This window comes from Podarcis erhardii (genome assembly GCF_964252035.2).
Source record: "Podarcis erhardii genome assembly, chromosome: 10".
Taxonomy (NCBI): domain Eukaryota; kingdom Metazoa; phylum Chordata; class Lepidosauria; order Squamata; family Lacertidae; genus Podarcis; species Podarcis erhardii.
In genome coordinates this window covers 5,056,008-5,083,654 of record NC_138500.1, presented here as the reverse complement: position 1 = coordinate 5,083,654, position 27,647 = coordinate 5,056,008, and the positions used below count along the sequence as shown (strand labels likewise).

General features: G+C 49.2%; 1 protein-coding gene across 2 annotated transcripts in view; it reads left to right on the top strand.

Moving 5' to 3' along the window:
• TNPO3 (transportin 3) overlaps window positions 1-27,647 on the top strand; it is a 47,535-nt gene that overhangs the window by 6,212 nt on the left and 13,676 nt on the right. For both annotated transcript variants that reach the window (XM_081879711.1, XM_081879710.1), the window contains exons 2-14: window positions 10,090-10,290; window positions 11,915-11,988; window positions 14,393-14,549; window positions 17,296-17,439; window positions 18,434-18,609; window positions 19,950-20,088; window positions 20,810-20,956; window positions 21,094-21,201; window positions 22,136-22,227; window positions 23,499-23,638; window positions 24,866-25,057; window positions 26,050-26,141; window positions 26,973-27,049. In XM_081879711.1, the coding sequence (XP_081735837.1) occupies window positions 10,090-10,290; window positions 11,915-11,988; window positions 14,393-14,549; window positions 17,296-17,439; window positions 18,434-18,609; window positions 19,950-20,088; window positions 20,810-20,956; window positions 21,094-21,201; window positions 22,136-22,227; window positions 23,499-23,638; window positions 24,866-25,057; window positions 26,050-26,141; window positions 26,973-27,049 (1,739 nt within the window). The remainder of the gene's footprint in view (window positions 1-10,089; window positions 10,291-11,914; window positions 11,989-14,392; window positions 14,550-17,295; window positions 17,440-18,433; window positions 18,610-19,949; window positions 20,089-20,809; window positions 20,957-21,093; window positions 21,202-22,135; window positions 22,228-23,498; window positions 23,639-24,865; window positions 25,058-26,049; window positions 26,142-26,972; window positions 27,050-27,647) is intronic.

Genomic DNA, 27,647 nt, shown 5'->3' with positions numbered 1-27,647 from the left:
AGCCTCCTTGCACTTCTCTCACCTCTGGGTTTGCAGCTTTAGGGCCCAATACAAAGGACTGCTCATCTCAACAAAAAAATTCCCATTTCTGGTTTACTGCACAATGCATGCCGGGCTGGTCTTCTAAGAAAGTTCTTACTTTGCTTTTCTCTCCTGCAGTCATTCAAGGAGGACAACTGGTGTGCCACTGGGCTCTTGGGATGCTTCTTAAACCCCAAATCTACTCTTTATCTTTCAGAATCATGTGCTTTGGAGGATTTAGGCTTGTTCAAATATCCTACAAGTAGGGAAAGTGTCCAGCTGCGACATACAGCAATAATTGTGCCTTTTGGCATTTAATGACTGACAGATTTATTGTGATACAGTGGTACCTCGGGTTACAGACACTTCAGGTTACAGACTCTGCCAACCCAAAAATAGTACCTCGGGTTAAGAACTTTGCTTCAGGATGAGAACAGAAATCATGCTCCGGCGGCAGCAGGAGGCCCCATTAGCTAAAGTGGGGCTTCAGGTTAAGAACAGTTTCAGGTTAAGAATGGACCTCTGGAACGAATTAAGTTCTTAACCCGAGGTACCACTGTATGTGCTTTTGTAGGTAAGGAAGTGAGTAAAGGTTAGACCCTTTGGGATGGGAGGGGTTAACCCTTCCATACTAAAAACAGGCATGTGTTTGAGTCCATTTTAAGGCATCTAAAGGAGAAATAGAAAAAGGTAGGTTCAGGCATGCCCAGAATGCATATGTGTCATTTGGTATCCATGCCTTAATATGAGTGCATGTGCTTACCTGGTAAATCCTCCCGCTAAAGCCAGTGGAGCTTATTTTCCAGTAAATGTATACAGTAGTAGGTTTACATTTTAAGGTGACCAAAGACTTTGCTCCAGTTAATAGAAACACAAACAGCCTATGTTCTAGAGAAGATATGTTAGTGATGCTTCCCAAGTTGAGAATAAGCCTGGTGGCTTAGACTCCTAGAGTTGGAAGGAAATTTGAGGATCATTTAGCTCGGGGGGGGGGGGTCAGACCAGCGAGTGGGGCATTGTCAGAGCCATGCACTAACCAGCCAAGCTGCATGAAATAGCCTGTGAGCCAACGTCTTTGTTTCAAATCTTACCTTTGCCGGAAACTTGCCTGGTGAGCTTGGACAAACCGACTTTTCTTTCAGTCTTGTCTCCCATACATTTTTATCCTATCCCTTCCCCTTGTAGGTGTGGGCAGTATACAAGACACACCCACCCACCCCATGCTTTAATCCTCTTAACTCCGTGAGATAGGTTAGACCAGGAGTCAGCAAACTTTTTCAGCAGGGGGCCGGTCCACTGTCCCTCAGACCTTGTGTGGGGCCGGACTATATTTTGGGAAAAAAAATAAATGAACGAATTCCTATGCCCCACAAATAACCCAGAGATGCATTTTAAATAAAAGCACACATTCTACTCATGAAAAAACACCAGGCAGGCCCCACAAATAACCCAGAGATGCATTTTAAATAAAAGAAGACATTCTACTCATGAAAAAACACCAGGCGGGCCCCACAAATAACCCAGAGATGCATTTTAAATAAAAGAACACATTCTACTCATGTAAAAACACGCTCTTTTCCGGACCGTCTGCAGGCCAGATTTAGAAGGCGTTTGGGCCTCATTCAGCCCCCGGGCCTTAGGTTGCCTACCCCTGGGTTAGACTGAGAGAGAACATAATCTCGCTTGCATAAATTGCAAGAACCTCAATGGCACTTGGCCTTTGGAGACCTAAGTGGCTGAGGACCCAGACACTTGGAGGAACGTGGGACTCGTAGAATTGCAGCATTGGAAGGGATCACGAGGGTCATCTAGTCTAACCCTCCCCCATGCAGGAATCTTTTGGGTTCCTTATTTATTTATTTTGTATTTTCCCCCCTGATGATTCATTGCTGCTGTCCAGTGTAAGAGCTGTCCTCGTAGAATTCGGCATTACCTCTCTTCCTATCACCTAGAGGGGCAGACATGACCGAAGATGAACAATTGTCGTGAATGAGATGATTGAGCAAAAACGCTGACTCTGGCACGTCAAGCCTTTTTTGTTCTGCACGCCGGTATTTTGCTCTTTGTTCGATTCTGTTCCAGTTCTGCTGTGCAAAGAACTTTATAGCTGCTCTTTGATCGCGTGAAACGCTGCCCCGTGGAACTTACTGGTGATCCAAATCGGTCTCCCTTAGCTTGCTGCTCTCCAGATGTTTGGAGCTGCAACTTTCACAATCGATTCTGGGCACCATGGCCATGTGGATACAGCCGGGTCACTTGTGTGGGTTTGCCCGTGATGTTTCCCATTTGGCTGAATCAGAAGAGTGCTGCGTTAAAGGGTCCGTCCTAGTAGGCAGCTGAGGCGGAGCTGGGCCCCCACATTGGTGCTGTGGCCGAGAGAGGTCCTTGTCATCCCCGTGAGAGCCTTCCTTGTTGACGTCCAATTCCTGGCCTCCAAGGCCAAATCTCTCTAGGCGTTTTGTCTCCTAGACTTCTCCCTCCATAGGAAATAGGTAAAGGGACCCCCGACCATTAGGTCCAGTCATGACCGACTCTGGGGTTGCGGTGCTCATCTCGCTTTCTTGGCCGAGGGAGCCGGCGTACAGCTTCCGGCTCATGTGGCCAGCATGACTAAGCCGCTTCTGGCAAACCAGAGCAGTGCACGGAAATGCCGTTTACCTTCCCGCCGGAGCGGTACCTATTTATCTACTTGCACTTTGACATGCTTTCGAACTTCTAGGTTGGCAGGAGCAGGGACTGAGCAACGGGAGCTCACCCTGTTGCGGGGATTTGAACCGCCAACCTTCTGATCAGCAAGCCCTAGGCTTTGTGGTTTAACCCACAGCGCCACCCGCGTCCCCTCCATAGGAAATACTTTCCCCCTTTCTATAGTGCCATCTAGGCCGATTGCACTTGTTTAGAGGACAGGTTGGCAGAGGCTTGAAGGATCCCGTTTCCACTTTCAGGGAAACGAGACACTCTTGCCTGTGGAGAACTCTCTTCCCTTGGTTCTCCCGTATTCACTTTCAGGCGTCGCCCTGGGCTCTTTTGCACATTTGCCTGCTGGGTGGCTTTTGGGACAAAGCCAGGCCCGTTCGCAGCCTCCAGATTAATGCATTTTCAGCAGCATTTCGAACTTGCACAGGAGCAAGTCAGGAGGCACTGCAGAAAGAGGACATTCCACTCTGTTCCCAAAACTGGTTTCCATTCAAGCCCTTCAATATATTTTTATTACTCCTAATCTGTTGAGAGGGTTATGCACAGTGATCCGGTTTCATTCTTGACTAGAGTATGTAGCAGGAGGTGCAAAGGGTTTTGCAGTATTTAAGAGGAAGCTGGGAGGGTAGCGTAGCGGTTGAGATCCAGACATCCCAGCGAAGAGAGGGGCTCTGTTTGCAGTGGTGACCCAGGCAGTACTCGGGCCTTACCTGGGAGTCACCTGATGTGGGAAGGCCCCCCCCCCCCGCTCCAGTGATTGGCTGCCAGTTGCAGCCCCTTAGTGTTGGGGGGTGGGGAAAGAAACTTTGCACATGCTCAGAGCTGCTCTTCTCACGACAGTTGCTGCATATATTGCAGAGGTGATCCCTAGCTCTGAGAAAGATTCCTGAGTTGTTCTTTTGGAAGGCCTTGTTCGAATTATTCCCCGTGTCGAGGAAGGGTTAGGTGGGGATAATAATAATAATTTATTATTTATACCCCGCCCATCTGGCTGGTCCTCCCCAGCCTTTCTGGGCAGCTTCCAACCGAATATTAAAAACAATACAGCATCAGACATTTAAAAACTTCCCTAGACAGGGCCACCTTCAGTTGTCTTTTAAAAGTAAAATAGTTGTTTATTGCTTTGACATCTGGTGGTAGGGCGTTCCACTACCAAGAAGGCCCTCTGCTTGGTTCCCTGTAACCTCACTTCTCGTAGCGAGGGAACCGCCAGGAGGCGCTTGGCGCTGGATCTCAGTGTCCGGGCTAAACGATGGGGGTGGAGATGCTCCTTCAGGTATACAGGACCGAGCCTGTTTAAGGCTTTCAAGGTCAGCACCAACACTTTGAATTGTGCTTGGGGCCAATGGAGAGAAATGTCTGAAAATAAGAGGGGAGTGGCGAGGAGAACAGTGCGTGCGAGAAACTAAAAATCAGGTGTGGGGTGGATGAAGATACCAAGTAGAAGAAGAATAAAAAGTCTGTCTAGTTTATAGTATCCTGGGTGGAGGCATTTTATTGCAGGGTACACCTGCCCCCCTTGGGACGAAATCCTTTCAGAGTATCCTCACCCTTCTCACCAATGGTTTAGGCCAGGCATGTCCAAAGTTCGTTTCAGGGGTCTAACCCGGCCCACCAGTCGGTTTAATACTGTCCCTAAAAAAACCTCAACAACTTCAATTAAAAAAAAAAATGTCAACAACTTTGGTTGGCCCCCACGGCCCTTCACTTCATCATATCTGGCCCTCTTTGAAAAAAGTTTGGACACCACTGGTTTAGGCCCAGACAACCATGCTGCTCCTCCAGGATGCTATAAACTAGACGATTTGGACCACAACTCCCAACACAGTGTGCCAGCTGGCCCAAACCAAAGAGCTTAAGCAGGGCATCGCACTTTCCCCTCTATTCCTCCCGATTCCCATTCTGCTCTTCCAACTAATCACTAACATTTCATGACTACCGAAGATGCAGATGCTGTTGTCATTAGGCTGGGTTTTTTGTTTAAATGGATAGTGTGAATTTTGGATTTATTTATTTTGTTCTTTGCAAATCTGCCCCCCTCCCCTTGAGCATGCTGATAACCTCCCTCTTGTTGCTCTGTAGCACAGTTTTTACTCCCGTTTCGGCCGACACCCACCACCCGATTTCACTACTGCAGGCTGTGATGTGTTAAACAAGAGCAACCCAGAACATTTCGCCTCCCTTTTTGGAGACTCACTCCAAGTTGGCATAGGCCAGGGGTTAGCTCAGTGGGCCAGAGGCCACTTTCTATGCTTGTAGCCTCCATGGTTACTTGCCCAGGGCAACTAGACAAAAGTGGCTCTTTGCTAGCTGCTGTGGCACATTCCCCGCCAAGGGCCTCTTCAAATGCACTTGAGTCAATGCTTCTCTTCTCCTCCTGCAACGAGACAGCATCTGGCGGCTGAACAAATAGCACCTTGCATCTAGGTTGCAGTTGCCACCACGGGATTCCTAGGTGCCATTTTCTTTTGCAATGAAATTATTACCGTATTTTTCGCCCTATAGGACGCACCGTCCCATAAGGCGCACCTAGTTTTTTGGGGGGGAAATAAAGGGGAAAAAATTATTTTCCCTCCCCAGGTGCGGGGCTGGGGCGGGGGAGGCCCGAGCTTCCCCCGCCCCAGCCCCCAAACAGGCAGCTCTCTGCAAGCCGTGGGAGCCCAGCGCTGGCTCCCGCTGCTTGTGGAGAGGTCCGCGAAGCCTGGATGCGCTGAGCTCAGTGCGCGCAGGCTTCTGCATGCAGGCAACTCTCCGCAAGCAGCGGGAGCGCTCCTGCTGCTTGCGGAGAGGTCTGTGAAGCCTGGAGAGCAAGACGGGTCGGTGCGCATCGACCCCTCTCGCTCTGCAGGCTTCAGCGAAAGCCTGCATTCACCCCATAGGATGCACACACATTTCCCCTTCATTTTTGGAGGGGAAAAAGTGCGTCCTATAGGGCGAAAAATACGGTATTATTATTATTTCATTTCTATATCTCTTTATATTTTAAAGGAAAAAATCTCAAAGCAATTTACAATTATAACTTCAAATAAAACAATCCAGAATAAAACAAATTCAAGCTTCAGGGAAAATATTTTAGATCTTTCCCTAAAGGACATTTTGCTTTCCCCCTGTTTATTCACCTCCTAATTTATATAGCTGCCCCTAGCAGAAGTGGATGCGGGTGGCGCTGTGGGTTAAACCACAGAGCCTAGGGCTTGCTGATCAGAAGGTTGGCGGTTCGAATCCCCGCAACGGGGTGAGCTCCCATTGCTCGGTCCCTGCTCCTGCCAACCTAGCAGTTTGAAAGCACCTCAAAGTGCAAGTAGATAAATAGGTACCACTCTGGCGGGAAGGTAAACAGTGTTTCGGTGCGCTGCTCTGGTTCACCAGAAACGGCTTAGTCATGCTGGCCACATGACCCAGAAGCTGTACGCCGGCTCCCTCGGCCAATAAAGCAAGTTGAGTGCCATAACCCCAGAGTCGGCCACGACTGGACCTAATGGTCAGGGGTCCCTTTACTGTAGCAGAAGTACTCCAGGAAGCCAGTGTGGTGTAGTGGCTAGAGTTTTGGACTAGGACCTGGGAAAGCAGGGTTCAAATCCCCGCTCGGTCATGAAGCTCAGTGGGTGGCCTCGGACCAGACACAGCCGCCGAACCTACCTTGCAATGTTGTTGTTGTGATTGACTGAGGAGTTGGGGGATGACCCATGTACGCCACGGAGAAAAAGACAGGAGAGGAATAAGCTCTTCTTACCTGCGTAAGAAAGCCGGAGAGGTCAGCCAGATGGAGAGGTCAGTGTCAACGTGGCACCCACAGATCTCCACATAGTCGCAATTGGATCTGCACCAAATGTGCCTGGCTAATTTCTCACATACTCAGGATCTTGCAAGCTGTGACCTTTGTTGATGCATCTGCTGGCATTTTTATGAAACTTTTTGAAAAATCTTTCCTGTAGCTGGTGATTTGGGGCTTTCATAATGGCCCCTCTCTTACTTCCTCTCCTCGACTGCCTGTTTGGCCCAAAAGTTGGGAGGCAGCGAACTTTCCTTAAGTCCAGTTTCTCCTCTTGGAACGCTTTCCTTGCCTTAGGACATGACAGCATTAACACTGATAGTCTTTCTGAAGTTTGGTTGTAGTCCGAATCAGGTTTGCCCTTGATTAATTCATTTCAGTTCACGTTACTGTTTCGAAACGTTCAAATCGAAATCGCCTCGGGTGTGCTTGACACTGGGTGTCAACTGCTTTGGGAACATGGCGGTGTGCGCTGAAAGGCGGTTTATAAAACTCCAAACCCATAAAAGAGAAGCAAGTTCTGGCGGTTCCCTCACTGCGAGAAGCCAAGTTACAGGGAACCAGGCAGAGGGCCTTCTCGGTAGTGGCACCCTCCTTGTGGAACGCCCTCCCACCAGATGTCAAAGAGAACAACAACTACCAGACTTTTAGAAGACATCTGAAGGCAGCCCTGTTTAGGGATGCTTTTAATGTTTGATGTATCATAGTATTTTAATATTCTTTTGGAAGCCGCCCAGAGTGGTTGGGGAGGCCCAGCCAGATGGGCGGGGTATAAATAAATTATTATTATTATTATTATTATTATTATTATTATTATTATTAGTTATGTTCTCTGCCCCAACCCAGACTGTGACCGGGGGCAGCTTTGAGCGGTCTTGTGGCCCCCCCCAGGAAGCAGGTGGGCAGCAATCGCCACAACTGATGGGGATACCCCAAATCTCAGTCTTTCAGCCAAACACAGAAGAGTGCGGCAGGTTGCTTTCTGGAATCTAAATAGAATTGTGGTACATAACATGCAATCTACCCCCCTAAAACAGTTAACAATCGCTTTGGGAATTGGGTTTCTAGTGCAAGGTCTCCTTGTCTGAAAACTCATGAATATTTCAGCTCCATCTTCCAAATAGCTTGTTTGCCGCAAATAAGCTTCTCGTGGTGATTCCTACAAACTTTCCCAAGGTAGCAGCAATACATTTTTTTTTAAAAAGCCCGGTTATTTCTCTCCTGCTGCCTTTCTTTGTCTGTTTGGGCATTTCAGATCCTCCTGAGAGCCGTTTTTGCAGCCCGTTTTCAAAAGACCCTTGGTGGGTAACCAACGTGGTGCCCTCTGGACGCTGCTGGACTGCAAAGCGCATCAGTTGCTTAGAGCGTGGTGCTGATAATGCAGAGGTTGCAGGTTCAATCCTGCATTGCAGGGGTTTGACTAGATGACCCTCGGGTCCCTTTCAACCAGGGTGGATAAAAATCAATGATTTTAAAAAAATATTAATCAAATTTTTAAAATTTAATTCAGATTTTTTTAAAATTTAAATTGGATTTTTAAAATAATATGCTTTTGGAGAAAAAATATTTCTAAAGGTAGTTTTCTATTTAAGTTACATTATAGTCCAAAGGCTATTCATCAGGAAATAAGGATTTGCTTTAAGTTTTTCATGTGTGCTAAAACTCAGTCTGAGATTTCCCCCCAAAAAATTGTTTAACCACATCAGTTAACAAACCTGGATACATATGCTATAATGTTATTGTTTTAGTTAAATAAATAGTTATTGAGGAAATGTTTGTTTTTCTCCTTCTAATAAGCTACAGCAGAAAAGTTGTCCAAATAAAAACAGTTAACTTATTAAACCTCACAATAATTTCATAATTATCGGTCTGTGTATTTCTAGCAGTATAACCAAATCAGCAATTTTTGATCTAATTGTAAAAACTGCACTGAAGATTTATTCCAAAAACGAAACCTTCATCTGGTTGCAAATATTAAGATTATACCAGCAAGAATGAGTCTTTCTGTAAAAAAAAATTTAAATCAAGTCTTACTGACTGGTGATTTAAATCGTGATTTAGACTGAATCAAATCCACCCTGCTTTAGACGCTGTGATTCTGTGACCATTTGCCTTGCTGGCTGGGGCTGATGGGAACTGGAGTACCTATTGGCTTCCCCTGAGTTCCTGTGCCCCTCAATGATGCTTGCAACTTTATACGATTCCTGCTGCAGGCTGAAGTGACAGCTTTCATTCCCTCACCCTTTTTTGCAGTTGTTGTTTAGTTGTGCCCGACTCTTCGTGACCCTCTGGACCAGAACATGCCAGGTCCTCCTGTCCTCCACTGCCTCCCGCAGTTTGGTCAAACTCATGCTGGTAGCTTCAAGAACACTGTCCCACCATCCCATCCTCTGTCGTCCCCTTCTCCTTGTGCCCTCCATCTTTCCCAACATCAGGGTCTTTTCCAGGGAGTCTTCTCTTCTCAGGAGGTGGCCAAAGTCTTGGAGCCTCAGCTTCAGGATCTGTCCTTCCAGTGAGCACTCAGGGCTGATTTCCTTCAGAATGGAGAGGTTTGATCTTCTTGCAGTCCACGGGACTCTCAAGAGTCTCCTCCAGCACCAGAATTCAAAAGCATCAATTCTTCAGCGATCAGCCTTCTTTATGGTCCAGCTCTCACTTCCATACATCACTACTGGGAAAACCATAGCTTGAACTATACGGCACCATTAAAAGGGAACAGATCTGTCAATTACAGTTTTATATGTTGTACAGCCACGGTGTGTGTGTGTGTGCGCGCGCGCATGCGTGCCAGCCCCTTGGATCTATTCCTTTTTCTACATCTACTCCTTCCCCTTTTTCTTGAGGACGGTGGTGTAACATCCTGCCTGGGACTGGGAGGCTAGCGAGTTGGGTGCAATAGCCTTGCCCCGGAAAAGAGAGTGGGTGTGAAGGCTGTGTCGCGGGTGTTTCCTCTTTGCTTTAAAGAAGAAAGGAAGTCTTTTATTTGGTTGTTTGTATTGTTGCATGTTATGCACACTGTATGTTATGTTCACGTTTAATGAGGGTGGATTTGTGTATTGGGCGGCTGGGGGGGGGGTTGTGTTCTGTTGTAAATAAAATTCCAATAAAATAAAAATAAAGGGAGAAACGCAACTCATTCTCATTCTGCGCTCCATCCCAGTGAGTGAGGAGAGAGCCGACCCCACAGCGCCACCAATGACCAATAGTCTTACAAGAGTTGTGGGGCCTTCCTAGGAGGAGAAGGAAAGCAGAGCTTTGTCGAGGTTTGTGTCCATGCAGAACGGTGTATGAGAGTTGCACAGGTCCCTGGCAGAATAGGGGCCAGAGCTGGATGGTTATGGTGGTCAGAGTTGCTTGCACACTAAGATCTGGAACCCCAGAGCCCTGCTGTCCAGGGTGAGTAAGAGAGATCAAGGTCTAGGGTTGTAAAGACTGCGGAGAGAATAACTGGGTGCCCTCTTCCCACCTTGGATCAAATCTACGCTTCCAGGTGTCATAAGAAAGCTGCCGGTTCTTTAGAGCTTGAAGCTGCTGATAAGCACACACCACCTGCCTTTTCTGTCCTGATGGCATCTATTCCCCCTTTGTCTCGCCCCAAGGTCCACGCCTGGGAGATATCGGATCAGTTGCTGCAGATCCGGCAGGATGTGGAATCGTGCTACTTTGCCGCTCAAACCATGAAGATGAAGATCCAGACCTCGTTCTACGAGCTCCCGACGGACTCCCACGTCTCGTTGCGGGACTCACTGCTCACCCACATCCAGAACTTGAAAGACATGTCCCCTGTCATCGTCACTCAGGTGAGCAGTGAACCCCACGTTTGTGGGGAGCGAGTGGCCATTTCAGAAGGCAGCCACCAGCTTGCATGGCTTTTAAAGGGGGCTTCATGGAGGGGTATCTTTTATCGTTGTTTACTGGCGGGGTTGGTTCGTGTGCTGCCTCCACTGTCAGGTAGCATGCCTCCCATTGAAACCAGTTGAACAATACCAGTTGCTGGAAACCACAGAAGGGGCGAGGGCTCTTGTGCACAGGTCCTGCTTGCATCTAGTTAGCTACTGTGAGAACAGTATTCTAGGCTAGATGGGACGCTGGCCTGAACCTGCAGACCCAGCTCATGTTCTTTTAACCTTTAAATCCCTATCCGGCCTAGGAGCCTCGTTCCTACGGGACCGCCTCTCCTGGTATGTCCCACGGAGGACCTTACGGTCTTCAAACAAAAACATCTTGGAGGTCCCGGGCCACAGGAAGGTTAGGCTGGCCTCAACCACAGCCAGGGCCTTTTCGGCCGTAGCCCCGATCTGGTGGAATGCTCTGTCACAAAGAGACCAGGGCCATGCGGGACTTGACATCTTTCCGCAGGGCCTGCAAGACAGAGCTGTTCCACCAGACCTTTGGCCACGGCACAGCCTGACCCCCTCCTTTTGTAACCCTCATAGAACTCTAGCCCAGTGGTTACCGTTAATTTGATTCTGAATTGATTCTAAAATGAATTGATTTTAGAATGTATTTCAATTAATAGATTGTGATTTTATGTAAGCTCTGTTACTTTTACTGTTGTTAGCTGCTCTGAGCCCAGCTTCGGCTGGGGAGGGCGGGGTATAAATAAAAATACAGTGGTGTCTCGCAAGACGAAAAGAATCCGTTCCGTGAGTCTCTTTGTCTAGCGGTTTTTTCGTCTTGCGAAGCAAGCCCATTGACAGCTTATCGGATTAGCGATATTAGCGCTTTTAGCGGCTTTTAGCGGCTTATCGGCTTAGCGGATAAGCAGAAAGCGGCTTAGCGGTTTAGAAAAAGGGGGGGAAAAGGAAAAAAACCCGCAGGAACTCGCAAGACATTTTCGTCTTGCGAAGCAAGCCCATAGGAAATTCGTCTTGCGAAGCGCCTCCAAAACGGAAAACCCTTTCGTCTAGCGGGTTTTCCGTCTTGCGAGGCATTCGTCTTGCGGGGCACCACTGTATTATTATTGTTAATGTTAATGTTAATGTTAATGTTAATGTTAATGTTAATGTTAATGTTAATGTTAATGTTAATGTTAATGTTAGTATCAGTATCAGTATCAGTATTAGTATTAGTATTAATATTAATATTATTACCTATTGCCCCTGGCAGCTCAATGGACTTTCAAAAGGTACCCTGCCTTTTCCTCAGTCTCCCTGTGAATTCCAGTCACTGGGGAACAACAGCAGGCACCTGCTTTTAGCCTTCTTGTCTGTGTTGGGGGCTTCCTGGCTGTTTAGTGTCAAGCAGCGTTCTTGGACTTGATTGACCCCTTGGTCTGAACTCATCCAGCAGGCAGCTCTTACATTAACTGAAAGCCAGGCGCAATTGCAGCGGACCGTTCCTTTGCGGTGGGGGAGCTACATCTTTTAGCTGGAAGCACCCACCTTTGACTTGTTCTCTCCCACCGCCTCTCTCCCCTTGCAGCTTGCGTTAGCCATAGCAGACCTCGCCCTACAGATGGCCTCCTGGAAGGGCTGTGTGCACACACTGGTTGAAAAGTAAGTGGCTCCCTTTTCAAATCTCCCTCTTCTCCCCACCTCCAGTTGAACCTTCTATACCTTGTAATGGTTTTGTAAAGTGCTGATGACATGAGATGGCCCCGGGTGTGAAGTTGGAAACCCAAATGAGGTGCTTCTGTGTAAATGCAGATTCTCATGGTCGTGGGCTGCTCTTCTGGGCCTTTGGAAATGGCTTCCAACCACGTGGGGAGCTGCGTGTCACAGGTGGGAGAGGTTTAGTGGGTCTGGGGATTGCCTGTTGGTTGGTTTGTGCTTTGCTTTTTCATGCACATGGTTGTGTTCCGACTGCCAACCTGAAAATTAACAGAAAATGGTGACGAGTAAAATCGATTTAGGGACAGCTTGCTTAGTAAGAACAGCCGCACCTCCAGCGTTTGCTCACAAATAGGCAGCCATCAAAGGTGTATTCAAACAAAACAGTGTTTGTGATCTTTGTCAAAGTGGGGAAGGGCGGAGGCTAAATGATGATCTGAAAGGTGGGGGCTAGGGACCACCAGTGACAAGGTCCTGCCCCACATACTCGCTAAGGGTACCAGTATAGGAGCCAACTCCTAGGGGCTAAGGTCCCTTTTGTCTGTACGACCGAGCTGAAATGGCTATTCCTCTGGCTGTATCTTCAGAATCTCCTCTGACTGTGATTAACAACCTAAGCCTTTGAATGAGACTTCAGGCACGCTCCCTATTGCGCAGTGTACCCAGAAGGTACTCTGGGTACTCTGCACAGTAGCAGAAGGAGCCAGAAATATGTGCCACATTGCTACTTTATTTCTAACTACTCAAGACAGAAAAGAATATGCGTCTGCTCTCTGTGAGAGACAGAGAACAACAGGACAAAGAAACAGGGAACCAGTAACATCAACATCCATCTCCCGTGAGACTTCAAACAGTCTGGAATGTCAACAGAGTCTTGTGACTCCAAGAACTGCACAGTGGATAACAGAAATCTAACACCTTTGGTCCCCAATAATTTTTTTGAGGGCCCTCTCCCATGGTGATGGGGATTGCCATTCAAATGGTGTGTGTGTGCTGTGCCATGTGATCGTTTTTGGGGGGCAGGGCTTTCCTGCCCCCCAGTATTTTATTCAAGCTGGCACCCTGGGTACCAGTGATGGTGATAAAGATGGGACACCAGTCACAGGCCACCTGGAAGATCGTAATCTTAATTTTGGGAAGGAAGGACCATAGCTCAGTGGCAGAGCATATGCCTTGCATGCTGAAAGTCCCAGCTTCAGTTCCCCAATGGCATCTCTGGGTAGGGCTGGGAGAGAACCGTCCCTGGAATCCTGTCGGTGTAGACAGCACTGAACTAGATGGACCAAGGGCAACTAGTAGGCAGACTGGACCCAAACTGTGTAGGGCTTTAAAGGCCTCAACCAGCCCTTTGAATCCGGCTCTAAATATAGCATTGTAGATGCAGCAGTATTTCTGACTTCCTTTTCAACATCTTCACTTACTCTTAAACCATATTCTTAAGCCAGCCTGTTGTCTATGCAGAAACTGGCTTGACCGAATGGGAATATAGGTTACAGCTGCGATAGGTAAAGGGACCCCTGACCATTAGGTCCAGTTGTGGCCGACTCTGGGGTTGCGGCGCTCATCTCGCTTTATTGGTTGAGGGAGCCGGCGTATAGCTTCCGGGTCATGTGGCCAGCAGGACTAAGCTGCTTCTGGCGAACCAGAGCAGTGCACGGAAACGCCGTATATCCTCCCGCCGGAGCAGTACCTATTTATCTGCTTGCACTTTGATGTGCTTTCGAACTGCTAGGTTGGCAGGAGCAGGGACTGAGCAACGGGAGCTCACTCCGTCACGGAGATTCGAACCGCCGACCTTCTGATCGGCAAGCCCTAGGCTCTGTGGTTTAACCCACAGCGCCACCTGTGTCCCTTTACAGCTGCGATAAACAGTCCAAATTCTTTCAGAGCTGAGAAGCAGTATTCTCAGTTTCCTTGGAAGACAAAACCATAACGCCAGATAGATTAAGAGTGTGTGTGTGTGGGGGGGGGGAGTAACCTGGACAATTGCAGCTAGGTTACTTGCCACGGAGGTAAGGGTGCAAGTGTGTGTGTGTGTGTGTGTGTGTGTGTGTGTGTGTGTTTTAAAGCACGAAAACATGTTTATCATACTTCACCCTGCTCTTGCATGGGACTTCCAGGATTGCGACTGGTCAAGTCCAAACCTGCATAGCATTAGTAGTTCTTAGGCAATCGCCCAGGCTCTTTTGCCCAGCTAGGACAGCCACCCTCTGGAATCGGGGTCAAGAACTTGGGAGCCCCTATTGCTGGGGGGGGGTGCCCCTAGCAGTCCCCTTTCATTGCTGTCTCACGTTTCCCCTCCCTTCCTTCCTTTCCCCCAACGCCCCCCTCCCTCACCCTGGAACCCCAGGTACAACAATGACGTGACCTCGCTGCCCTTCCTACTGGAGATCCTGACCGTGCTGCCGGAGGAGGTCCACAGCCGGTCCCTGCGTATCGGAGCCAACCGCCGCACTGAGATCATCGAAGACTTGGCTTACTACTCCAGCACGGTGGTCTCTCTGCTGGTAAGCAGCCAGGGAAGAGGGAGAGCCTGGGAGCCGATTGGGTGGAGTGGCTGGGGAACTCGACATGGAGATGGGAAGGTCTGGGTTCAGATCCCCACTTAGCCCTGGGGTTCAGTGGGCGACTTGGAGCCTCCCAGTCTATCTCAGCCTAGTCTACCTCCCTGGACGACTGAACTTAAAGTTGCATGCTCCTAGGGTGTGTGTCTGAGGCCTGATATCTCATAGGCTGCCTGCAAAGGAATGGGTGGGGAACCTATTGCTTTCCTTTTTCAGCTTAGCAAAAATTACATAGAATTGTAAAGTTGGAAGGAACCCCAAGGATCATCTAGTCTAGCCCCCTGCAATGCAGGAATCTCAACTAAAGCATTCATGACGGAATAATAATAATAATAATAATAATAATAATAATAATAATAATAATAATAATAATTTATTTATACCCCACCCTCCCCAGCCAAGACCGGGCTCAGGGCGGCTAACACCAGGTATAAAAACAATTGATTAAAATACAACTGAAAAACAAGATTAAGTACAACATTAAAATGCAGCCTCATTTCAGTAGAAACTCAAATCGAAAGCTTTTTGGGGATGAAAACGTCAAGTCTTCACCAAGGCTAACTATCCAGACTGGTCCTACGTGGGCCAGAAAAAAGCCAGGGAAGTCCCCAAATAGGAGTTCCATCACAGAAGGAGAAAGGAAAAAGGAAAGAGGGGGAGGGGATCAAGTTGATTCCAAGCCAAAGGCCAGGCGGAACAACTCTGTCTTACAGGCCCTGCGGAAAGAAATCAGATCCTGCAGGGCCCTGGTCTCATGAGGCAGAGCGTTCCACCAAGCCGGGGCCAGTGCTGAAAGGGCCCTGGCTCTGGTTGAGGCTAATCTAACTTCCTTAGAGGTTCAGGACCTCTAGGGTGTTGCTATTTATGGACCTTAAGGTCCTCCCTGGGGCATACCGGGAGAGGCAGTCTTGTAGGTACGAGGGTCTTAGGCCATATCCAATCTGTGCATAAAAACTTCTGAACTTCTTGTCGTCCAGGCACGTAAGACATAACTTAGCTACGAACCTAGCTCCAGTGGTGCTAGTGGATGCACAGAAAAAGGACAAAATCCAAACAGTCGTGAAGAAAATACACAGGCAGCAATATGAAGATAATTTATAGGTTTTAAAATAAGAACCAAAACCGTTCAGGTTGTGATGTCTGTCCACAGTGGGGAGATCTGGGGGGGGAGGATTGCCCCCTGTCTTCTCAAGAAGCGGAGACCCAGTGACTTAAAGTCACGTTTTAGATTTAACCCCTCTTAAGTTGTTTGTCACGCTCTGTAACTTTTTCTACAACCCGTAACTGCCATGACCATTGCTTTTCGATCTCCCAGCCAGAACCAGCACGTTGGCCAAGTTTAACCCACCCCTTATTTATTTATTTTGGTGCTAGAATATCCTGGAGAATCGCAGCCTGGATGCTACTCTCCAGGTCAATTAACTAAACATTACTCAGTCAATTAACCGGGGCATTGCAGCTTTTCTCTTTTGTCTTATTTCTTCATCTAAAGTTTTGGTTGATTCCGCTCGTCGATTAAGCGGGTGACGGCTTTCAGCCCGCATTGAAATAGTAGCAGCTTTTTTCAAAAAAGAGGATGAGCTTTGAGGACAAACGGGATGAGGGCAGGATGTGGCAGGACTTTGCTGGGCAGCCCTCCCCCAGTTTAAAATGGAGGGGATTCCCCCCCCCTTCCCTTGGCGCCCTGCCGTGATCCAGGCTCAGTGTTTGACTAAGACAGCAAAGCTGCTGAGGCCAGCATGGTCTCTCTCAGCCTCTCTGCCTCATTTTGCTGAGGCTCCACTTTTGAGTCACTCGGGGTGAGCTGGAATAACTTGCCCACTGACCGACTGTCTCCTGGCACAATCTACTTCCTGTTTGGGTCCTTCCTGCATTCCCTGGTTCCCTCTGTGAATCCCACTTCAGACCTTGGCTGCTTTTCTGTCTCTGCCGTCACTGAAATAGGGGCTGGCAACCTTGAGAGATGTTACGTTAGACAGAATTCAGACCCACCCACCCCCTTCTCGGAAGGCTGCCCAGGGAGGGCCAAGCGCTGGCAAAGAGCAGCCTTCTACGATGCATGATATATGATATCTTTATTGTCATTGTCCCATGCAGAACAATGAAATTGAAAAAGTACATAAAACATTCAACCCCCCCCCAAAAAAACTCTGAAACCCCATTTTAAAATACACTATACTATAGAGACCCCTTACGCTGCGTTTAGAACCAGAATTGCATTTGCGTAGAAACTGTTTCTCAGGCGGCTAGTCCTGGCCTTTATAACCCTATACCTTCTTCCAGAGGGCAGAAGCTGAAAGAGATCATTTCCAGGGTGCGCACTATCCTGCGCTATCTCTGCAGCTTTCTTATGGCACCTGGAAGCGTAGATGTGATCCAAGGTGGGAAGAGTGCACCCAGTTATTCTCTCTGCAGTCTTTACAACCCTGGACAGCGTTGTTTCCCCCCTGACCGTGCAGCTCCCAAACCACACACACAGACCGTAAGGCCCCTTTTGGCATGCAGCTGCCATCAGCCAGCACAGCTTGCCCTACTGCAAAACAGCTGGAGGGCACCTGCATGTGAGCTGCAGATTGCAGGCACACACACATGTGCAGATTGCATCGTTGGGGATGTGCTGAGCTCCTCCATCAGTACCGCTGCGAGGTCTCCCTAGCCCCCTCTCCCAATTTCCCTTTCTTCCCTGCAGATGACCTGCGTCGAGAAGGCTGGCAACGACGAGAAGATGCTCATTAAGATCTTCCGCTGCCTGGGCAGCTGGTTCAACCTGGGCGTCCTCGACAGCACCTTCATGGCCAACAGCAAGCTGCTGTCGCTGCTCTTTGAGGTTCTGGTGAGTTTTCCGGGGTCCCTCGTCTCTCGCAGAGGGCAGCCTGGCTCAGGGGCCGGGCACCATGTCAGGGAACAGTGGCACCGGGGAGGTCTTAAGTGCAGCCTTGGTTGCTGCAAAGGCCTCAACTGGGCAGCTCTTGAAGGGAGAGCAGCCCAGTCTTACGCTAGGATATAGTCAGCCACTGAAATGTCCTGATGTGTGTGCATAGTGCTCTCTTTCTCTGTCTCTGTGCCTGCCTGCAGCTTACTGCGTGTTCACAGAACAGGAGGGGGCGCCCTCTGCAGTGGAATCAAAAAGCTGGAAAGAACCCAAAGGCTGTCTAGTCCCACCCTCTACTGGGAGGTGGGGGCTGCCTGCCCACCCGAGCATTTGCGCTGCAGAAAAGAGCTTGCAGTGTCTCCCGCAGTCAAACCACGTCTGCTGGAAAAAGCAGCGTTCTCCTCCCCCTCCTCCTCCAACCCACGGTCTCTGCCCGTTTGATGCAGAAGTGGGGGTCGGGGGGAATCTTCTTTAAGGGGTGGGGGTGCTTTTATAATAAAGAACCGTGCTTGCTGGGGCTGATCGACTTTGCAGTCCCAAACAGGCCCTGGGTTGGCCGAAGGCTGTTTTTGAAAGAGTTCCACCACTTTTCTTTGATCTATCAGTCCTTTTCCTTTCCGCCCAAGACTTGCGTCTTCCACCCTCTGGATCCTGGACCACATTTGCCTCTCTTTACTTGTTCCTTGGTTGTCGTCTGATGCTGCCCTCTACCCTTTTTTGCATTCTTGCTTTTTGGACCCCTGTTTGAGCAGGCGGTCTTGGGTCATTTCTGCGTTCCGTATATCTGTTCGTTGGCTACGCAGATGTTACACAGGAGTCCTCGTGGAAGGAAAGTGTGCATAACCTAAACCCGTCTCTCTCTGTATTTGTGCTGGGGTGGGGTGGTGGGCACGGTCTGGATGAGATCTCTGCAGCAGAGGATTAAGCCCAGTTCCCCCTCCCCGGTGCCTTTCAGCAACAGGACAAGACATCGACGAACCTGCACGAAGCTGCCTCCGACTGCGTCTGCTCGGCACTCTACGCCATTGAGAACGTGGAGACCAACCTGCCCCTGGCCCTGCAGCTCTTCCAGGGGGTGCTGACGCTTGAGGCAGCCTACCACATGGCTGTGGCTCGAGAGGATTTGGACAAGTGAGTTGCCAGAGTAACCGTTTACGGGGAGCGTGGTCTGTGCATGGCAGGTTCAGGAGAGGAAAGATCGAAGGCACATCTGTGCTGGATTTCTGCTTCCAGTTTTCGAGTTGTATTGTGTTTTAAGCACACACAATATGGTTTTTAGCAACCCAAAGAAGTGTTCTCATTTGGATTTGGGACTTTGAACAGAACACCTGCTCTGTCCTCTCCTGCTCTCCACTGCCTGCTTCTGAAAGTTCTCTTTCAAAAGTGGGCTGCGGTTTTAATTTATACACTACCCTTAGCTAATTCATGAGGGGTGTTGTTTTTTTTAAAGCTTTCAATCATCCTTATTTATTAACACAAGCCCAAATCCCCCCTGGGCATATAGAACTAGTTGTATGTGTCCTAGGATCCTGAGTAAAGTTTCAAGCAACAATTCCCACCCTGGAAAGGGCACTCTGCCTCTGCACTGTCTGCGAAGTTACAGGGAACCAGGCAGAAGGCCTTCTCGGTGGCAGCGCCCGCCCTGTGGAACGCCCTTCCACCAGATGTCAAAGAAATAAACAACTATCGGACTTTTAGAGGATATCTGAAGGCAGCCCTGTTTAGGGGAAGCTTTTAATACTGGAGGAATAATATTTTAATATTCTTCTGGGAGCCACCGAGAGTGGCTGGGGAAACCCAGCCGGATGGGTGGAGTATAAATAATAAATTATTATAATAAATTATTATTATTCCTGTTAAGAAATGCACGCTCTGGCTAGAGATGGGAAAAACCAGAAAAATTGGGGGGGAAAACAGGTTTTTCCCCCAAGGTCATTTAGAAAAAAACAGAAAAAAACTTGGTTTCCATTCCCCCCCAATTCCCCCCCACCCCGGCCTTCCCATCTCTAACTCTGGCTTTTTAAAAACTACATCATTCTAGTGTCTGTCTAGATATTTAACACTCTCAAGCTGTAACTATGTGCTATGTGAAGAACTACTTCTTTTTATCTGTCCTGAATTCGGAGAGAGGGACAAAACCTTTTCTCTATCCGCTTCCTCTGTGCCATGCTTAAGTTTATAAACTTCTAACGTGGCACCTCTTACCCGCCTTTCCTCTAAATTGGAGTTGCCAAAGGCTTGCATGCAGACCAGGGGCTCTCCTTCAGAGCTTGTTCCTCTTCCCATTGGGCGGGTGGGGGGCTGTGGCAGCCAGCGCAGATGTGGGAGCAGGAGACAGTGGTAAATATGGGGAGGGGGGCAATGAATGACGTTGCCCTGTTGCCCTTCCTGCCTGAGATGGGCATTTCCATGGCAAAGGCTGTGACTTGCTGACTTGGAGCACTGCTTACCCCTCGTTTTCCCCCCTTCAGAGTTCTCAATTACTGCCGGATCTTCACGGAACTCTGCGAGACCTTTCTGGATAAGATTGTCTGCACCCCAGGCCAAGGCCTGGGGGACCTCCGGACAATAGAACTGCTTTTGATATGTGCGGGTCACCCGCAGTACGAGGTAGGAAGGCTGCCCCTCCCGCCCCTTCAATTTCCGGGTTGTTGGCATGGTGGAGGCACCTGCAGGACGGGCCATTCAGGCAACGGTAGGGTGCTGGGTAATGCTGTATTGCACAGAGAGAGAGAGGGAGGGAGAGTTTAAAAGGGTCTTCTGATATTGGTATGGAAAAGGTAAAGGGACCCCTGACCATTAGGTCCAATCGCGGACGACTCTGGGGTTGCGGCGCTCATCTCGCTTTATTGGCCAAGGGAGCCGGTGTACAGCTTCCGGGTCATGTGGCCAGCATGACTAAGCCACTTCTGGCGAACCAGAGCAGCACACGGAAATGCCATTTACCTTCCCGCCGGAGCGGTACCTATTTATCAACTTGCACTTTGACGTGCTTTCAAACTGCTAGGTGGGCAGGAGCTGGGACTGAACAATGGGAGCTCACCCCATACTAAAACAAACAAATGAGGTCCGGCTCCAAGGGCCTTCTCGGTCATGGCACCTTCAGACGTCAAGGAGATAAAGAACTACATAACTTTTAGAAGACATCTGAAGGCAGCTCTGTATCTGGAAGTTTTTAATGCTTGATATTTTACTTTGTTTTTATATATGCTTTGAGCCGCCCAGAGTGGCTGGGGGTATGATGATGATAAATTTAAAGAAAAGGGTTTTTTTTTAAAAAAAAAATGCTGGAAAATAATTAATAAATAAATGGGTCTCCTGCCCATGACAGGTGGTGGAGATTTCCTTCAACTTCTGGTACCGGCTGGGGGAGCACCTGTACAAGACGGAGGACGTTGTCATCCACAGCATCTTCAAGGCCTACATCCAGAGGCTCCTTCACGCCCTGGCTCGGCACTGCCAGCTGGATCCGGACCACGTACGTCCGCCTCTCCTTCCTGGCCCCCAAACACCCCTGTGCCTCCTTTGTACTTGACCCACAGGAGGGGAGCTGCTGGTAGTTATTTACGCTCCCTCCCTCCCTCCCTCTTCCCTCCTTTGTTTTCCTCTGCTTAGGAAGGAATCCCCGAGGAGACGGACGACTTTGGAGAGTTCCGGATGAGAGTGTCAGACCTCGTGAAAGACTTGATCTTCTTGGTTGGCTCTGTGGAATGTTTTGCCCAGGTGAGAGGGGAACAGGTTGGTCTGGCCTGGTCCGAAATGCCGCTGGCGTCTCCTGGCTTTTGAGGGTGGTTTGGGTGGAGGAGTTGAAAGGGCTTCGCTTCACAGTGCATGTCTGCACGTTAATTCCTGCTTTTGTAAAGCTTGTTATTTATTTTTAAAGGGTGGAATTCAATGTAGCACTAAGGTGATCGTTCCATGGTTGCTGAGATGTGGGTTTCTCCCAGTCCTCCAGAGCAGATTTGAGGAAGAAGGGGGCAGGAGTCCTTTTGCTTATGTAATACACCTCTGTAGTTGATTCCGACCCAGTGTGATTTATTTCATAATTTTAATGATTTCCGCTCTTTTTCAAGTCTGCCTTTATTGCCATTTTCAGTGACTGCTTTATAGTGTTTTATGCAAATTTCCTTGAGCAGGGGTTCCCCAACTCTGATCTGCAGACCACCAGTGGTCTCTGAGCTTCGTTCAGGGGTTCATGGTGTGTGTAAAAATACAAAACCACACAACACAGCACATTACAATTGCTACAGTGGCAGAAAAATTATTAAGTGGTTTGCCAAGACAGTTAGCGATTCCCAAGTGATCCATGAGATAAAAGGTTTGGGAACCAATGGCTAAAGGAGATTATTTCGATTGAGCAGCCTATACATCCTGCTAAATAATTTTTTTTACAAAGTACAACCCACTTTCACTGGCATGCCTTATGTTGGTCCCTGGGGCCCTCTTAAAAGCCAATTACCCTTCTGTTTTCCACAGTCACGCATCCACTTTGACTGCATGAATTCTTTTCTGCCCTTGAGGTCCAAAACCCTCAATCTGCTCCTCTTTCGAAGTGGCCGGAAAGTCCATCGTAACAGTGACTTTACGGCTAAGGTGCATTCACGAAAAGGCTTGTGTCCCTGAATACTTAATTCTTGTATTTTTTCCTTCTTCGCAGCTGTATGCTACCCTGAAAGAGGGCAACCCTCCGTGGGAAGTAACGGAAGCTGTTCTCTTCATCATGGCCTCGATAGCCAAGAGCGTTGACCAGTGAGTACCGCCAGCACCGTCCTGGAGGGGGTGGACCATGGACCATAAATTCATTTTAGCATTTGTGTGTATATCCAAGTCACCAGCCAGTGGCCTTTGGGTCAAACTCATAACGTGATCTACTGTAATAAACCATAGGAAAAGTTCAGGTTTTTTTTTTAAAAAAACATTTTTATTAACAATATCAACATAACAAATTATCAAAAGAAATCATCTTCATTATTTCCCCCCTCCCCAAGGCTTCCCTCGGCTCCTCTCTCTGATTTCTCAACTCATATTGTTCTCTGCATATTGTAAAATTGTATACATCCTTAAATTATCTATCAACTATATTAAAAGGTAAAGGTACCCCTGCCCGTACGGGCCAGTCTTGACAGACTCTGGGGTTGGTGCGCCCATCTCACTCAAGAGGCCGGGGGCCAGCGCTGTCCGGAGACACTTCCGGGTCACGTGGCCAGCGTGACAAAGCTGCATCTGGCGAGCCAGCGCAGCACACGAAAACGCTGTTTACCTTCCCGCCAGTAAGCGGTCCCTATTTATCTACTCGCACCCGGGGGTGCTTTCGAACTGCTAGGTTGGCAGGCGCTGGGACCGAGCAGCGGGAGCTCACCCCGTCGTGGGGATTCGAACCGCCGACCTTTCGATTGGCAAGCCCTAGGCGCTGAGGCTTTTACCCACAGCGCCACCCACGTCCCCTATCCACTATATTAACCCTCAATAAATCTGTGTATGTTTACAGTCATACCTCGGGTTGAAGTAGCTTCGGGATAAGTATTTTTGGGTTGTGCGCTGCGGTGACCCGGAAGTCATGGTGCGTGTTACTTCCGGGTTTCGCCGCTCACACATGCTCAGATGGTCAAAATGATGTCATGCGCAGAAGCAGCGAATCGTGACACGCGCAGATGTGCAGATTCGGGTTGCGTTTGCTTCTGGATGCGAATGGGGCTCCGGAACGGATCCCGTTCGCATCCAGAGGTACCACTGTATTCAAAACCTGCCAAGGAGTCCAGTTCATTTTGTTGTCTTTTTAAATAGTTTGTAAAAAGTTCCCATTCTTCTTTAAAGTGGGTAGAAAAAGTTCAGGTTGGCACAAACCAATTCACTGCACTCTCCGCGGCGAAGACTAGAAAAGCGAAACCTTTCTTTCTGCAGGCACTTTTTGCCCTCTTTGCGAAAGCGAGGCTCTCCGCCCAGGCCCCGTTATGGGCTAGCTACTTGCAGAGCTTTGTTTTTGTTGTTGCTGTGGAGTAATTGCCGTTTCCTGCCCTCAGGGAGAACAACCCAACGCTGGTGGAGGTGCTGGAAGGGGTGGTACGCCTGCCTGAATCGGTGCACACGGCCGTCCGCTACACTAGCATTGAGCTGGTTGGCGAAATGAGCGAAGTCGTGGACAGGAACCCCCATTTCCTTGGTGAGTGCGAGGGAGCCGCCAGAAGGCCCTCAGAGCTGGGCCTCAGCATCAGGGCTGGACGATGGGGGTAGAGACATTTTGAATTGTGTTGTTATGCATTTATGTAGGTATTTTAGGACCGGTGTTATATGGTCTTGGCGGCCGCTCCCAGTCACCAGTCTGGCTGCTGCATTCTGAATCACCGTATTTTTCACTCTACAAGACGCACCAGACCATAAGACGCACCTAGTTTTTGGAAGAGGAAAACAAGGGGGGGGGGGAATTCTGAATCCCATAAGCCGGGACAGCAAGCAGGATTGCTGCGCAGTGATCCCGCTTGCTGTCCTGGCTTATAGGATAGCCGCACACAGCCTCTCCCGATCCCGCTGGCTGTCCTGGCTTCTTGCTTGGCCGTGCGCAGCCTCTCCCGGGCAAGGGGAGCCTTCATCCCCTGCCCAGGAAAAGTTGCGCGCAGCTAAGTCTCCCCTAAGAGCCGCGCTCCCTTTAAAGAACGCATGGAGTTTTGTGCAGCCCTTTTCCCTCCTCGGGGAAAAGCCCCCAAGAGCCACACACATGCTCCACGCGGCTCTCCATAAGATACACACACACATTTCCTCTTACTTTTTAAGGGGGGGGGGAATGAATACAGTGGAAAATATGGTAGTTGATGTTTCTGGGTCACCTTCAAAGGTAGTCCCACGTAGAGCACATGGCAGTAGTCCAAGCGGGAGATAACTAGAGCATGCACCACTCTGGCGAGTATGTGGGCGGGGGCGGGGGGGGAGTGTTATCAGTTTGTTTTTGTTATGCATTTTGCGTTCTCATTTTGTATTATAATAATAATAATAATAATAATAATAATAATAATAATAATAATAATAGAAAATTTTATTTACACCCTGCCCTCCCCGGCCAGAGCCGGGCTCAGGGCAGCTAACACCAGTAAAATTACAGTAAAAACATAATAGGAAAAAAACCCCCAATTTAAATACAGGTTAAAATGCAGCCTCATTTTAAAAGTAGCCCATAGATCAAAACCGTAAGGGGAGGGAAACATAAAGGTCAGTCTGAGTCCAAACCAAAGGCCAGGCGGAACAGCTCTGTCTTGCAGGCCCTACAATGTTGTGAACTGCCCTATGATCTTCGGATGTAGGGTGGAACTACTACTACTACTACTAATAATAATAATAATAGAAGAAGAAAAAGATTCATTCATTCTCCCTTTGCTGCCCTCTCTCCCTGCAACAGATCCTGTGCTTGGCTACCTGATGAAAGGCCTCTGTGAGAAGTCTTTGGCTTCGGTGGCAGCCAAAGCCATTCACAACATCTGCTCTGTGTGTCGGGACCACATGGCCCAGCACTTCAGCGGCTTGCTGGAAATCGCCCGTTCCTTGGACTCCTTCATGCTCTCGCCCGAAGCAGCTGTGGGGCTCCTGAAAGGTATGTTCTCTTTCCACGATAGGAGCGGCAGGGGGGGCAGCCCCACAGGCGAGGAGGGGGAGCTTCCCTGGACCACGTCTTTGGTGTCCTCCTACAACAGCAGCGTATTTTGAAGGGCCCTTGCCTCTGGAAAGCTAGCATGTCAGGGATACTGGCACAGCGTAGCCTCCTCGCTGACATGCTTGTCTTCTACAAGCAGAGTGCGACAGCAGTGTTTTGCTAAGTGCGGAGTACACTTCAGTGTTGTCCACACTGGCCAGCAGCTGCTCTCCAGGGTTTCCGGCCAAGGTCTCTTCCACTCCAACCTGGAGATTAAATCTTTCCAGCATGCAAGTTGGATTCTCTATCCCTGAGCTACAGGCCTTCCGGAATCAGGAAACCAATCTCCCCACTCCTGGTCCCGGGTTTGAACTTTGGTCTCCCCTCTTCATCCTAGTCCTTCCCATTTGCCACTACGTCACACTGGTTCTCGGGGGGAAATGGGAGACCCCAGAGGGCTGCTGTCAGTTCAGCCGTTTGAGGCCGTTTGTTCCCTGGGCTGGTTTGGTTTATAATAATAATAATAATAATAATAATAATAATAATAATAATAATAATAATAATAATTTATTATTTGTACCCCACCCATCTGGCTGGGTTTCCCCAGCCACTCTGGGCGGCTTCCAACAAAGATGAAAAATACACTAAAATGTCACAAATTAAAAACTTCCCTGAACAGGGCTGCCTTCAGATGTCTTCTGAATGTCAGGTAGTTGTTTATCGCTTTGACATCTGATGCGAGGGCATTCCACAGGGCGGGCGCCACTACCGAGAAGGCCCTCTGCCTGGTTCCCTGTAACTTGGCCTCTCGCAGTGAGGGAACCGCCAGAAGGCCCTCGGAGCTGGACCTCAGTGTCCGGGCAGAACGATGGGGGAGGAGACGCTCCTTCAGATATACTGGACCGAGGCCATTTGAGGTTTATGAAGTGGCTGCCTCTCCCCTTCTTCTTCAGGGACTGCCTTGGTGCTGGCTAGGCTCCCGCTGGAGAAGATCTCGGCATGTCTCAGTGAACTTTGTGCCGTTCAGGTGATGGCACTGAAAAAGGTACGGGCCGTCTGAGCGTGGCTGCTTTACCTGGAGGGAGGGAGGGTTTTCTGAGCTTTGGGACAAAAACTGGTAAAGGAGGACTTGGAAGCACGCCCTCGCCATTTGGAAGAAAGGCAAGCGCTTTTAAAAAACACACATTTTGCTTGTTTTGCTCAAAGGGGGTAAGCCTTGTCCCAAAAGACCCTCTCTTTCCCTACAGACCCTCTCAGGTGTTTGGATTAGCAAAGGGGGCCCTCTGGGTAGTTGGGGGTCGGTGTGGCCTAGGAGGCGGCCTTCTCTGTAGCAGCCCCATAAGCTGCGGGAATCCCCACAGAGGTGCGCCTGTTGCCTTCATGATACAGTTTCTTCTGACATTCTCTGAAGAAGCACCTCTGTCCGTTGAGCCTCAACACCTGAGATACCTTGTTTTCAGGACCTCCTGCCTGTCCTTTTGACTATAGTTCGGTTTCCCCCCAACGGTTTTTAATAACTGAATTTTAAGCTGGATTTGCTGATGACGTTTGGGTAACAAATTAAGCCATAGAAGTGGTGGTCGTCTTGGGTTGCCTCTGGAAACGCCAGCCCCATTTAATAAAGTGGGTCGCTCCCAAGTCCACCCCCAAGTCGCGTGTCAAATTATCAGCCGCACAATCGGGGCGAGGGGTTGGCTCAGGGACTGTCACTGGCACTCTCCGTGCCCACCAGTGGTCTTCCAACATGCAGCTTGAACATGGAGACCCCCTTCCCAAGTGCCGGCAACAAGGCAACATTTTCTTGGCCACCCTCCTTGAGGAAGGGGAGTCCCGCGTCCCTCCCTGAGCCGCCTTGTGTGTTTTCTCTTTTTCCCAGCTGCTCTCTCAGGAGCCGAGCAATGGCCTCTCCTCAGACCCCACTGTGCCCCTAGATCGCCTTGCTGTTATATTTAGGTAAGAAGCTTTTGGGGACCGGGGTCTCTCCCCCTACCCATGGGGCTGGGGGGGGGGGCAACAATAACCATCAGGCTGCTCACCCGAAACAGCGGGTGCATCTTCCTCTGGACGTCTTCGATCAGGATCTCCCGGACACTCGCTCAACTCCTGCACCAATGGAGCTGAAATTCTGTGGTTGGGAGGTGAATTTGTGGCAGTGGGGGGGGGGGAGAGTCCCAGATAACGCTCCTCCGCCTCCTACTTTGGTCTTCTGCTCTCTGCTTGCCTCCTCCCTCCTTCCCCCCCCCCCAACAACTTCCCTCCTCTCTCATCCTTCTGTCCAGCCTCCCTTGGGAGGAGCCGCACAAAAGAAATTCAACTAGCTTAATAGGCGCTCCCTTTCCCCCTGAAAGGGACGCGGGTGGCGCTGTAGTCTAAAACCACAGAGCCTAGGACTTGCCGATCGTAAGGTTGGCAGTTCGATTCCCCGCAATGGGGTGAGCTCCCATTGTTCAGTCCCAGGTCCTGCCCACCTAGCCGTTCGAAAGCACGTCAAGTGCAAGTAGATAAATAGGTACCACTCCAGCGGGAAGGTAAACAGTGTTTCCGTGCGCTG